The sequence below is a fragment of the Aspergillus pseudonomiae genome, assembly GCF_009193645.1.
Source record: "Aspergillus pseudonomiae strain CBS 119388 unplaced genomic scaffold BDV37scaffold_142, whole genome shotgun sequence".
Lineage (NCBI taxonomy): Eukaryota > Fungi > Ascomycota > Eurotiomycetes > Eurotiales > Aspergillaceae > Aspergillus > Aspergillus pseudonomiae.
Window position 1 is genome coordinate 57,872 of NW_022476134.1, and position 13,833 is coordinate 71,704.

The 13,833-nt window shown below is 43.8% G+C and overlaps 3 protein-coding genes across 3 annotated transcripts; 2 read left to right on the forward strand and 1 right to left on the reverse strand.

Annotated features, from left to right (window-relative positions):
* Positions 1–107: 107 nt before the first annotated feature.
* Positions 108–2,306, reverse strand: BDV37DRAFT_48864 (kinase-like domain-containing protein). Its single transcript, XM_032090753.1, has 6 exons — positions 2,196–2,306; positions 1,848–2,142; positions 1,466–1,791; positions 1,110–1,411; positions 863–1,025; positions 108–809 (listed from the first exon to the last, which is right to left on the reverse strand). Exons 2-6 carry the CDS (start codon positions 2,099–2,101, stop codon positions 631–633), a joined length of 1,224 nt encoding a protein of 407 aa, XP_031935092.1. The 5' UTR covers positions 2,102–2,142; positions 2,196–2,306; the 3' UTR covers positions 108–630.
* Positions 2,307–4,166: 1,860 nt separating this feature from the next.
* On the forward strand, positions 4,167–6,133 carry hrmA. The gene is made up of 4 exons (XM_032083726.1): positions 4,167–5,175; positions 5,229–5,763; positions 5,812–5,893; positions 5,963–6,133. Exons 1-2 carry the CDS (start codon positions 4,351–4,353, stop codon positions 5,490–5,492), a joined length of 1,089 nt encoding a protein of 362 aa, XP_031935093.1. The 5' UTR covers positions 4,167–4,350; the 3' UTR covers positions 5,493–5,763; positions 5,812–5,893; positions 5,963–6,133.
* A 1,264-nt stretch (positions 6,134–7,397) lies between these two features.
* BDV37DRAFT_289144 (uncharacterized protein) lies at positions 7,398–8,072 on the forward strand (the record flags this gene model as incomplete). Its single annotated transcript, XM_032088398.1, has 2 exons — positions 7,398–7,532; positions 7,587–8,072. 2 exons carry the CDS (start codon positions 7,398–7,400, stop codon positions 8,070–8,072), a joined length of 621 nt encoding a protein of 206 aa, XP_031935094.1.
* Between the last annotated feature and the right edge of the window lie 5,761 nt (positions 8,073–13,833).

Genomic DNA, 13,833 nt, shown 5'->3' on the forward strand with positions numbered 1-13,833 from the left:
TTCTCGGTGCCATCCTTTGATGTAGAGTGTAAGGGTGGTATGAAGGGCCAACTCCTGGCGTGGTCAAGGCAGATTCCGCGTATTTCAGTTGCTTCTTCATGACAGCCGTGCCATTGCTGATTTATAATAGAGCAGTGACTCTACTCACGCAGCTATTCTATTCGTTGCTGTCGTCTATTTCAGGGTAGAGCTCGAATGGATTAGATCTACGTACGCTGTAATGAGGCACTGGCGTATTCTCCTCGCTGTTATCCGGTTGTCCCATGTATGTAGACTCTGCAAAGCCGTTATCACTATGTACATCCCTCAATTATCCGTAGCCCCTACTCTAACCCGCAGTAAGTGACTTCTAGGTTGTTTTGGGCATCTTATTGGCCCGTCAGGCACATAGATGAATATATATCTGTTGACATGGCTAACGGAGCTGGGAGCGGCAACACTCCCTAGAAAACCATTGTTACTCCTTGGGACATTAATACTTCCCTCCAAGAGCTGATTATACAATCCTATGACAGAAGTTGATTATATAAGTGTGTGTTCGAGTCCTGTCTAGGTGGGCAAATGTCTCGCCGAGAGATGATCAAAACTGGATGGACACAGAAAAAACCAAAATTTCCGTGTTGATGTAGGTTAAGGAGACCTCAACCAAGGATCTGATAAGAGTTCCTTTGCCGATTCCCTTTCCTCCGGTCGCCATCGAAGCATCTTGCGCATAAATTGAAGAAACAGTTTTCTTTGCGAGCCCTCGAGATTCCCTTCTAAGTCCTCCAACGACATCGATGGGATTTGAACGACCCCTTTCCAATTACCTAGTGTTACCTGGTTAATATCAGGAACAATAAAACAGTACTGATAAACAAACCTTCGTCATCAAAGAATCCTGCAGCATAGTCGCTCTTTCGAAGCATGTCCTTTGGTGGTAGCCCAAGAAGCGCAATCAGCTCAGCAAGGTGGTGGCCATCGGAATTCTGCTTGTCTGTATCCCGACCGTAGAATAGATGTCCTTTTTGAAATAGGTCCCACGTCTGTGGCAGTCCTCATGTTAGTCCGAAAAGACCGGGCTGGTCATCGTGATAGATAACGCGGTGGTTTGAAAGTGAACTACATACTACGACCCCCAAATTCCAAATATCAACTTTATGATCCCAAGGCATCTGCAATATCACTTCAGGGGCCCGATATATATACGGCTGAATATCTCCAAAGTATGTGCTTGAGCCAAAACGAGCCTGGCCAAAATCACATAGTATAGGTCGACCATGTTGCTTAGTCCTTCTGAGTTTGCGTGAGGAATAGGTTATTCGACCGCCAACTATCTTCCGGGGACTAGGATTAGATTTCTCGCCCTCTTCGAAATCAGCCAGGATTGATTTGTCTTCAATACCAAGCATGATATTCTTTTCTTGTATGTCTAGTATGGACCAGTGTTAGAATCAGCCGTTACAGAATAGCGGGCTGATCATACCAGTATGGATGATGCCTGCTTCTGTGTGGAGAAAATCAAGAGCCAAAAGAACGTGTAACAAAGTCAATTTAAGTATTTTCTCAGGAAGAACTTTCGCAGCGAGCTGATTCCGGAAGTCATAAAGACTTATGCCCAATGGTATATGAATAAAGCACTGGTAGTTGCCTTCTAAAGAGCTTATTTGGAAGTTGTCGAGCGCTGTTCGAATAAGCGTGGCACCATCATGGCGCGCGTTGAGGCTATTGAGATGATTGTAGACTTCCATTTCTCTTATGCCCTCGGCGGAATCGCGCTCGCACACCTTCAAAGTGACGTAGCCATGTTGCCTAATATAATGTCAATTTTTCTCATTAGTTGCGGAACAAAAATGAAGTGGACTTACTGTAGGTCCCTGCAAAGCCATACTGTAGAATACCCCCCATAACCCAACTTCCCAACCACCTGGTATCTCGAACGAAAAATTTCACCAATATTCACGGGATAGAAACGATCTGGCGAATACCACGGAAGCGTTTCTTCCTCGAATTTCTGGGTTGTATCGAGAAGGAGAAAGTTAGTTTGAGAAAAATGCCGCGCCGGTGAAGGAGCACGTCGTAAAACAGAGCGCTGGAGCAACTGTCGCAGTAGGTGGAACATCGCTAAGCTAATGTGAAGCTTGGTAACGATGGGTACAAGAACTAGGCACTACAGTTAGCTTTTATCTGGCATTTGTTGGGTTGAATATGATTACGTCATCTGCCGTGCCAACCCCTTACTTAGTAACTATGGCAGCTAATGTGGCTTGCATTCAAGCAGTCAAAAAAAATGGTTGACAATGGTTAGAATTGGGGAACGCCAAGGAGGGTAGCCGCGGTAAACCTCATTTTCTTCTAGTGGTGACCCACTCCTTCAGCTGAAAGGTATAGCGGACTAATGGTAGCTAATTTTAAATGCTTGGCAGAGCTGACGAACAAGGCTGTCCATAGGAATTGAATGCCACTAAAGAGGGGCTGCCCTAAAATGAGAGTATAAAGATTGACCGACAAGATAAATATAAGCCTAAAACCTCCGGCTGAATAACAAAAACCCAGTCAACAATGTTTCTTGTATTTTTGGTCGAAAGAGCTCCGTGAATTGGTAAAGAAAACATAGATGAACCGATATGCAATAACTGAACCCACATTCTGTATTTGAAGTGCATCTACCAATATAACGTGACAGTGATTGAAATGGTACATGCGTTTCCACGAACACTTGACAAGGCTGTGATGTTTCCAGATTATTCAGTCATGAAATGCACATTCAATCGAAACTGCACATATCCTCTCCATCCCAGCTACAGTTTGGCACTCAACCGGTGATTTTCTTAGCTGATCCATCTTGGTGGATGTGAATCCTTCGCATAGTTTTATTATCTGCATCTTTGAGACGGACAGATATCACATCTTCCTTGTCGCTCGGGTCATCGTGTGAGAGATGCGGTCTGGAGCCCCTAAGGTCCCATTAGTTCAACACAGGAGCAAATCGGGCTTTTGGAATGGGATACCTGATCTCGGCATTCTTGAACTCTGGGTCCTATTATACCTTGTAAGCTAATGTTTAAGTCATACAATAACGGATTACTAACCGCCTTTTCTTCTGCATCAAGAAATTGGGATACAGGAGCTTGCCATTCAAGAGGGAGGTCGGTCAATTTGGTTTTACCGATTATTTGATAGAAACGGCGTGCAGTTGATTGGAACATTGCAATCAGAGTTGGCTGGAAATGATATGAATGAAGAGAATGTAGAGTAATATTTACCTACCCGTTGGACAAAGCCCAGGGCTGAGGTATTTATATCTTGGGTCGATCGTTTCGTGGACAAAAGTACCAGCACCGAGCGACTAAGTTATCTGCTCGAGGGCATTCTGAGTATTGGAACCTACATGCGCCAAATTGCCATAAGATTTACTATTGCACATGCCAACTCGCGCTCTAGGAAGCGCTAATCAATGAAACTTGGTAGACCATCGAACACGAATGGTCATAGCGCTATACCGGACCCCTTGATTCATACGCGAGAACATTAGTATGCCCAGCTCATCCAATGGGTCCCTAGAGCCTGCTCGACGTCTCAGTTTGACGCAGGAGATATCTCACAGTAGCTTACACAATTGCGGCAGCATACCAAATGAATTATTGCGGTGGTCAGGACATTTGGTGCTGCAGATCGGAGCAGTCTTTTTGAGATCATGTGGAGAATGGATTGTTACTTTATTTGGCCGAGGACAGGGAAACTAATGTACCAGTTGTGAGGTTAGTAGCGATGATTGGCAGTGTGAGCTGATGGGAAAGCTGTAGGCAAGGACAGAATATCCAGTGTTATTTCCAATTTGTTCACTGTAGATTGTGGCGGGCAGACTAGTGTCTCCAGATATCCAATAGATAATCCCAGAAGACTGGCTTGTGGGCGCTTATGAGTATAATTCTATTGGAAGCTCATCGTGATCAAAAAGGGCAATATTCTTGATTGGATTTATCTTATACCCACTTAGCACAATAGGACAGCCAGTCAAGCACAAGCTTGCGAACGTTAATCACGTGAGCAACCAACCAAGAAAGCTAGGTCTTCTAGTTTTAAATTAAAGATTATCCCCACTCTGTCCACTCTGTCGATTCTGTCCATTCTGTCCACTCTGTCCATTCTGTCCGTTCTGTCCATTCTGTCCATTCTGTCCATTCTGTCCATTCTGTCCATTCTGTCCATTCTGTCCGTTCTGTCCACTCTGTCGATTCTGTCGATTCTGTCCACTCTGTCCATTCTGTCCATTCTGTCCGTTCTGTCCACTCTGTCCATTCTGTCCATTCTGTCCACTCTGTCCACTAATCTTTCCTTCCATATCACCAAATTTACTACCTGAGAATCATGAGATCAACTCAGTCTATCTTGGATCTCATTTACAAGACATGGACAAATCTCAATAGCAGCCAGACCATTCCTGAAGGCTCCATCGAATTGCTGGAGGAGCGCTTAGCTATAGCCTTCAAACCCATACTCACAGAGCAACATAGTACCAGCAGACGTCAAAACCGAGACTATGTGGCTCAACATCGTTGGAAAAGGGCTCGACAAATTTACCTGGAAGTCCTTCAGACAGATCCAGATATCTTCCTCCCTTTTATCCTGAGTGTTTCCCCGAGAAGTTGCTCATCCTTTGATATCTCGAACTTTCGTGAGCATCACCAAAAGAAGGGGAGGCATTTTCTCCACAACAATGCACAGTCACTCCTTTGGAATATCGCTAGGAAACATGACTTTGATAAAGCTACCCGTTTTATACAGTTCATGCGTACAATTTACCCATTATCTCGTCCGACAACTGAGGCTGAGGGCGAACAGCATTATTCCCTATATCTAAGTAATATTACCGCGATTCGCAATTCTTTTGGTAATATTGTCTCTGATGCAATTGAACACTCTCCTAGTCGAACAACAGCAAGAGCGAATGGTTACTATTCGGAGAAAACTGAAAGTGTCTGGACAAAAATTCCGTATGAATGCTCAGAAGACACAATTATCTCTCTTGAGGTAGGGTCGGCTATCGAACTTGCTGATGTGTTGTTTCCAACCGCCGCCCGAAGAATTGCTTCTGTTCTCTCCGCAAATTCTTCTACCATGCCCCAGACAAATTCTTCTGGAATCGCTTCGGGCTCAGGGACTGGGGGCTCACTTGCAGCCTCACCAGAAATCGGTATGAAGGGCTAGAACATGCATGAACGCAACCTCTAATTCCGTCTGCACTAGATTTTGCGTATTTTACTTTGCGAGGAGCATCGGTCTCGGCAATCGCATCAGTCTTCGGCAGCGATATTTGCGAAGGTATAAAGGACAGCGAACTGAGAAATTGGGAAAGGGAGCAGCTGTTAGTCGATACGACAGACTGTGTCACAATGCAGATATGGCGGGCACAACCACATCATGGAATCATCCGGTTGCGCATCGGATTTTATGCGGGGGTAAATTTGGCGAATCGGTTGTATGCAGAAAGCTCCCAGGATAGCATTTAGAGAATTGTCGTCATTCTGCCTTTAACATTTATTCCGTATCTGTAAGTCGCGATCTCCCGCCCTTAATAAATACACTAATCTTAGGAGGGAGTATGATTTCACCACTCCCCTTGGCGATCCAGATGGTCCCCTTCTCGTTCTGAAACCTAACTTCATCACAGTTGAAACAATATAGATTCCTTTGGAAGTTCTCTGCGTTATAGGTGGTGAACGGGTGCGTGAGATATTTATCAAAGATAGCTGGGTCCGAGAGATTTCTCCATGCCTTGCGCTGAAAGTTGTTAGCCTAACTTTCAAGGAGTTGACTTTGTTAGCATACCAAATACTCTTCTGTCATTAGTTCTGTCATACTCGATAGGGGTGTCGTTATTAGAGTTACGTCGGCCTTTGACGCGGGGGTTCTTGACACCAGAGTCGTTAATAAGGAATACCCAAGTGGCAAGAAAAGCGAATATTTGGACAGGACTTACTTTATAAGCGTATCGTTTTGAAATATATATGTCTTCAAATAGCCCACACGGATGGGTAGTTCAATAAAATCAAGCGAAGGTCTCTAAAAAGACTTCGAAAGAAAATGGCCCAACCCCACTATCGACATTTCAGGTACCCATCCCGCTCAGCCACACTGTGGCTAATTTCGCCATTTTTATGCACGTGACTCATAATCGCCATTTCATTCTTGGAAGCCTAAATGTATGTCAACAATTCGCACTCTGGAACGCTTGCTTGCCGGATACGGTAGTACATTTGCAGAAAACAGGATATCTTTTAAAGCTCTTGCATAGTTCAAAACACATTAAGAGCACAACTGCTTGTCAGGGGCAATCGGAGGACTCAACGTGCGGTTCAATATTTAACCTTTGGCCGAGTGTCTAAAGGACATGATAATAGTAAAGCCGGAGATACTATTTGGTCAATAAACTCGCATATGTTATCCATTCGGCGAGATGGTCCTATGTCGACAAATCCGCACATTGAACTTATATGTGATATCCTTCTGGAATATGATAGTATAACATTATCTCGAATTATATCTCTACTAAATGATACTTCAACGTTTCGGAAGAAGAGATCAAGAACATGTTACCTTGTACTAGCTACATACATCATCTTCCCATATCTTTAACCTGTCCTTCACCATCTTCAAAGGGGTGTGAGATTTTTTTTTTTTTTTTTTTTTTTTTTTTTTTTTTTTTTTTTTTTTTTTTTTTTTTTTTTTTTTTTTTTTTTTTTTGGCTCACTTTGTGGCCATGATGTTTTTTGACGTATGGGTGATATTGGGAATCAGTGGGGTACGAGAGAGGTGGCATGGAGATGATTGTGTGGGGTTGCCAGGCTAGATGCCATGATTGAGATAGGAAAACTTCGAGCCCTGTGATTTGAGCGCTCAATGCTTCGCTTATCAGGCCACAATACTAGGGACTGTTTCTTGTACAGATTTACTTATTCGTGTCAAAAGTAAAATAAAATACTAATTGGGTTTCTAAATGCTCCCACACCCTATCTATCTGTCCACTCTGTCCACTCTGTCCACTCTGTCCACTCTGTCCACTCTGTCCACTCTGTCCACTCTGTCCACTCTGTCCACTCTGTCCACTCTGTCCACTTTGCCCATTCTGTCTTGCAGATGTAGACATGCCAGTCATATTAAGATCTTTAATTTATAACTGACAGGAACCAATAGTAACCACTATATTTTCGGAGGTGACCTATTGAAAGGATTTCCCCCCTTGGTTTACAGCTTATTTCCTGTGCCGAACATCGTGTGCGAAATTAGCAATCAGGATATCGACCAATATCCACTATATCCTAGAGCGCAATCGTATCTATAAAGATGCCAGCCTTATCCCAAGTGGTCACCGCAAGTTCGCACGGACACATATTCTTTCAACAGCCATTCTAATCATGTACATCCGTCGAATCGTGTCTTTTTACTACACCTTCCTTTGCTGCCTGCGAGGATACGAAGAATCCGATGAGGAATGCGATGATCTAACTTCCTTCGAGGGTGAGATACCCATTGGGGCAAGGATAGAAGCTGTGAGTATCAAGCACCAGTGAACTTGGAAAGGTCTAATATAGGCATACCGGTAGATGACCGCTGTCACATATATCAACAAGGACAACTCCATTGCTATAACCCACACTGTTGTGGAGACTACTCACATTGACCCACAAGCGGATTGTGGCTCTGGCCAAGATACGGAGACCAGGAGTTCCATCCCTGACGATGTGTCTGACGCAAGTACTCTGGTCGAAAATCCCGGAACAGCTTCCTTCCAATCAGATGAGAGAATCATCATAGAGGATACCGACATCGTCTTCCCTTGTCCAACATTTGTCGATAAATGCACCGGTTTGTGGATGGTAGAATTTCACTTTGCCACTTTCATATGTCTGTATCCCATTTCTATACCTCTTGACGATTGTGAGCTCAATACGCGCGAATTTAGTGAACCAGACTCAGATGAAACTGAGATTGAGGCGCTGTTCTGCTACAATGACCTCAAGTTCTGCGCGTCCGTTCCGTTTGGTTATGTAAAAGCCCGCACTGAATTGGATGCTGCTGTGGCCGACTGATCTCATTGGGTTGGTCATTCCCTGATTCCTTGTATCTGCCCTTTTCTTTGTCTTTAATTCGTCTGTCAGTTGGTTAGTTACATACCATAAATGTATATACGAAAGTCATCTGCCGAGAAACTAGCGATTCAGATATATCGTACATGTAGTGATGATACGGGGTTAGCTTGTCCGGAGTATATAAGGCAGGGTTTCTTGCCCTGTAGCATTCTTATAATGATAACCATGAATACCTTTATAATACTATTGTTCGTCCTCTGGCTCTTAGGCTTTCTTACTCTGTGTCTTGTGCGGCCTTTCTTCAAGAAAAGATATTTCCCTCGTGATCTGTATAATAAGCAACATGAGTGCTGTATGTTTTCACGGAAGCTGTTAAGAAGTTGTCCACTAAGCCCTTAGAAGAACAGAAAACGCCATAATACTATTGCAGAAAGGGAGGGATTTATTCCGAGAAAGAAGGAAAGTTCTGAGAAACTACCAGATGGTAAGATAAAAGTTATCTATCGGATACATAAGCTAATAAAACACAAGAGAAGGGCTTAAACGAGGATAATCTTCCTCTAGTATTCAAGAGGGCTAGAGACAACCATCAAAGTGGCCGGGTAGAGAAATTGCCATGTATGCGTTTGAGACGATTCTGTTGTAGGTGTGAAAAAGAAGTGGTGGTCAGAAGCGATTGGGGACGCTGTCGTGCATGCGGCCACGAAAGTTGTCCAGAGTGTCTCGCATAGCCGAGCCTTTACGCTACAGACTTTTAGGCTAGCCAGTACTATTATGCCTTTCTAGCAATTGGTCAGCGGGATCGCACCATTACACCTTCCAGGGACTCTACGGCTGCAGCAGGAGCAAAATCCCGGTACACTATACAAGCCTCTAGACGCTTCTCACTTTGTCGCCGCTTTCCCTGTAGATCGCAATATCCTGTGGCTAATTCCGTTCAAATTTAGTTCGTTGCGTAGAACGCGGTCGTATCGATGTAACATAGCAAGTGTTGATCGCTGCATATCATGTTCTTTTATCGACCGGCTTCCTATAATGATATCAAGTGTCTATATATGTTACATCTTGGGCTTATGTGGGGAATAAAGGCTGTGATTCTAGAACTTCTGAGACTCGTGGAGTAACCGCTGATGATTGCTCACGAGTCAGTTAATATTCGCCACAGCCCTGGCTCCATAAACCTACTTTGTTGAGTATAGAGCGGCTGAAGTGAAACCACTATTCGTAGTGGGGAGAAATAGATATGGAAAAGAAGAGTGGCTGGATAACCCGTCTAGAAATTGATTGTATGTCAAATTATCTGGCAGTCTCGTTTACGTATGTACGAAGAGTAGTATATATATCGTCCTTTTCTCTCCCTAAATCTTCCTACCAAAAAACATCAGGACACACTTGCTTTCAATATCTTATAAGCAGCTGCACCCCCTGGGGCGGTACCTTTAGTTTTTACCAGTGAATTTCGTGCAGTGGTGGTGAGTTGTCATGTTATTAAAGCAGGATATGGACTGACAGAGATACTTTCTAGTAACCGTCAGGCCAACACTCTAAACTGGAAAATATGGGTCGAGGAGGCTACGATACCACAGGGGCCCAGGGATCCGATGAATCAGAGAAATGATAGTTTCCCTCACAATCCAAATGATCGATCAAGTTTGACAATGAATAATCACATCAACCAAGGGACTTTGTTTCTCGCCACAAAAGTACCCGGCTGGAAGTGGAGAGACATAATCCTCGAAGGAAAAGGCAGTTATGCAAAACCCCTGTCTAGGGCGTGTCTGGAAGGCTGAGGGTGGCATTGTTTAATAAGGAGGGGGGAATTTTTTATTTTATTTTGCTTGTCGTTTTATAGTGGAGTCTAATAATCTGGCAACCTCATGTACCTAGTGTGTTTTCTATATCTTCACCATTTCCAAGGGTTGTTCCTACCCTACCTTTTTAACTCCTACTTCTGAAGTTTTCGAGTATCCTCACATTAGATACGTGCACAACTGTATCAAAACTATGACTCTGCGTAGGATCTTGGTTTGTTTTTCTAGGCTAGCCAGTACTATTATGCCTTTCAAGCAATTGGTCAGCAGGTATGATGTGGGATCGCACCATTATACCTTCCAGGGACGCCACAGCTGTAGCGGGAGTAGAATCCTAGTATACTAGATAGGAAGTGATCGAACCAGTACCGGACAACGCTACTCTTCTAATAGTTAACATTTCGGGGACTTCTTTATGTAGATTGCAATATCCTGTATAAAATCGCCAAAGCACGAGTCATCTGGACTAATCGCTGCTTGCCGCTATCTCCTAGCTGTGTATCATTGAAGAGTGGTCGGACACGCGCTAAGTTCTGGATAGACAAACTATTAAACATCATTGGCTAGAGACAGAAACAGGGAATCAGCTGGCGTACGAGTCAGGCGAAACCCTCTTCTGGAGTAGACCTGCGCAATCCGCCAGAATTAATTGGTTGAAACAGAACTTCGCTAGTTATCTGATCCCTTTGGGGGGAAGGATGGGTGCGGCACAGTTGCTTCTAATATCTAAGCAGAGTAAGCAGTTAGCGGACAGGGATGTTATCTTGCTTTTGTGTACCCTGGTCATATTAATAGAACATAGCCACCGCTGATCGCTGCGCGTAAGTTCGTTTCTCAGAGGTACAATTCCGAACTTATGGGATAAGGTGACATTCTAGCGGAGTATAATGGACCAGTCGCTGGGAATGATATAAATGCGGAAGTTTTCCACATATTTCATGGACTATCCCCTTCTATAAGCCGTTCTGTGCTCTTATTTCATTACTATCTCGCTTTGAAAGCTTTTCATGAACTCATTGAATGTTCACCGAGCCTGATCAAGAACGAAAATGGTATGTTCATCCAAGGTAGGAGGACAATGCTTACTTCGTTAGCCATGGGCCTGCCATTTCTGCTATTTCCAAAAAACAAAGGTAATTCAGTGTAACCGTATAAACGATAAGGACATTTATCTAACCAACAACAGTGCACTGAGAAGCGGCCCTGCCCTCGATGTACCAAACGTGGTATAGAATGCATCTCCTTTCAGCAACAAAACATACCACTCTGTTACAAGTGCGGCAGGCAACAGCTGAAGGTGATCTACAATCACGTGTAGAGGGGCATACAATCTAACTAGAGTAGGACTCTGAACAACGGCGTGACGCTAGGTTTATAACGACGGGAGAGAAGTGTCGTTGCATAAAGAAGGTCAATAACTTCCGGAAGACACTTTCATTCTGGACTATACTTACTTGTCTTAAAGGTTTCCCGGGCATGTGATTTATGTCGTAAAGGAAAAATCAAGGTAAGTTACCAATGCTCTCAACAGATGATAGGAGGGGAGGGTACTTAAGCTAAGGAAGACAGTGTTCGGAGCAAATACCCTGTGACCAATGTACGAAGCGTGGGTTGCAATGCCAGCACGTCCATCGCCGGAAGTATAGAATCATCACTCGAAATGCTCCGGGGTCATCCTTCGTAGAAGACCAGCTCATTGGAGCTAGATCACCGACTGTCACTACGCTTAATGACGCTTCGCGTTCTCCAACGCCAACACCACGTGAAGTCGTCGAGTATGAGGAACCTCTGGTTTGGTCCCCCAGGTCTGATAGGGACAGTCTACAACTTACCTCGTGCAGCCCTCTGCCAAAGATGAATCCCGAGCAAGGCAATAATCGTTATGGTCCGGATATAATAGGTAACGCAACGTCGATGTCATATCAACTTAGCGATCTGAATAAGGAACTTCCTCTCCGATTCACCTCTATACCGTGCAACTCTCAACTGAGAATCAATTCTGAGCAGAGCAATCTGTCCAGTGGTCAAAATATGGATACCGCCGACAATACACAATATCAGCCTGCAACTGATTTCCTTGAAGAAGCTCCTGCACAAAGACCTATTATAGAACCAAATTACTTTGATCGACAAGTCACTGCATTATTCCTGTAAGCAGATTTACTTATTGCTTGGATCTTATCCAATTACTAATAGTATAATAAGGAATCTCATCCATTCTAGAATACCCCAGGATTTATTCTGGTGCATACCGAATCTACAGAATTACTTCGCTGCTTGGATAGGGTTAGAAGGTGTACTTATGCCGGATAAAGATACACTTCAACCGCTGGCCTCGTTTCTCCTGTCTTCTACTGAGCCAGTTTCCTTTATCTTAGGACTTGGAGTCACGATGGTACTCTCCCACCAAAAGTTGTCCAGCAGTCCAAAGCATCTCGCGCAACCGGTTTACGCACAAGCCTTACACAGTATCGTTACAAAGAATATTCAATGCGACGAGCAGATAATATTTCTTATAACTGCATGTGCAGCAAAGGAGGCTTTGTATTTCAAAGCAGCCGAAAATAAAGAAGAAATGACAATACTGCAGAGATTCTTCAGCAAAGTCATCCTTATCGATACCTTTCCATTAGAATCCGCCAGTGAGCTCTGCCGCTATACAAGTCTAAGGTGCCGAGGTGTTGATCACAGATTATCTATGCGTCGCGTATTCCCAGCATCGATCAATATCTGGCTTTCCCTACACGATATTGAGGCCTTAGCTACCCTGGCATCAACTATAAAAGCTCCAATTCCGCGTGATATCGGCCGCAAACTTGGGAGTAGATTCTCCTTAACTATCGCTCATTTCGATATGTTTCTAAAAGATTTATGGGCCCGATCATCACCGAACCAAAATGACTTTATTGTCGACCAAGTCTTTCCGCTCTATGGACAGATGGCGATGGCACTTCATGGCCTTGAGAAGGCGGTTTATGTTCAAGAGCCTTCTTTATTCTACCGATCTATAGGTATCCTTCGTCAATCATCGGGAGAGGTGATAGCATCCATGGAACGCACCGTGAATACGTGATATCATTCAATATTCAGGAAGTGGTATAGTTGTGCAAATAATTTAATTGACTACTAGTTTCTGCGAGTACTGAAATTTGCCACCTGGCTGAGAGTACAGTAAACCTAGATAGTGGGGATTGAATATTGTCGTTCTAAAAGTTCCAATTTACTGTAGTCTCATATTCCTCTATTTCTGGTGATGGTAAGCCAAGGTCTAGAGTTGGCGGTTAGTTATGGACGACGCTCTGCATTGTATGACTCCTTATCTATTCTCCGTCAATCATTGGCGCGACAGATAGAAGGCATGGGAGCTTTTGCTATGTCAGCTGACAATAAAGAAAGGCCAAATTATGTGGATCTGGGGTGGAAGTACGACAGTATTAGATAGAGGTATGGAATAGTATTGATAGCCTGACATAATTACAGTTTGACTGTTGGTAATCATGATGTATACTTCCCCAGGAGAAAGAGCAAGCCCAGTACCTCGCATAACCCCCTCTATAGTGCTTACAGGGACTACCTAGGATTTACCCACTCGGAAATAGGGGGATATGTGGAAGGCTAGAAATAGAGAGTACTGCTGCTCCCATGAAGAGAAAAGCACTATACTAAAAGCATTCTCAATTGTCAGGGAGAAAGATTGTGGTTTGTTCTGACGTCGAGTGAGTTTCTAATATGTGCTGTAGCTCTTTGGTATTATCTAACCTTTCCTTACAGAGAGGTGCTTGAGATGGACATGGTAGCAATTCCATAACAATGTTGAGGAGAGCTTGGAGCACAGGGAATTTTTGCATGTACCTAACACAGTGAAAAGTGACATACTGCATACTGAGGGCTAAAACGTCCGTGTGGTTGCTCCCCCAGACACAAATCAGAGTAAGAACGTATTGATAGTA

Excerpts from the sequence above, each read along its gene's own strand:
- BDV37DRAFT_48864 (XM_032090753.1), bottom strand. The coding sequence starts at position 2,101 with ATGTTCCACCTACTGCGACAGTTGCTCCAGCGCTCTGTTTTACGACGT. Across the intron at positions 1,412-1,465 it reads AGCAGGCATCATCCATACTG|ACATACAAGAAAAGAATATC; the intron begins GTATGATCAGCC and ends GGTCCATACTAG. Across the intron at positions 1,026-1,109 it reads TTTGGAATTTGGGGGTCGTA|ACGTGGGACCTATTTCAAAA; the intron begins GTATGTAGTTCA and ends GGACTGCCACAG.
- hrmA (XM_032083726.1), top strand. The coding sequence starts at position 4,351 with ATGAGATCAACTCAGTCTATCTTGGATCTCATTTACAAGACATGGACA. Across the intron at positions 5,176-5,228 it reads TTGCAGCCTCACCAGAAATC|GATTTTGCGTATTTTACTTT; the intron begins GGTATGAAGGGC and ends CCGTCTGCACTA.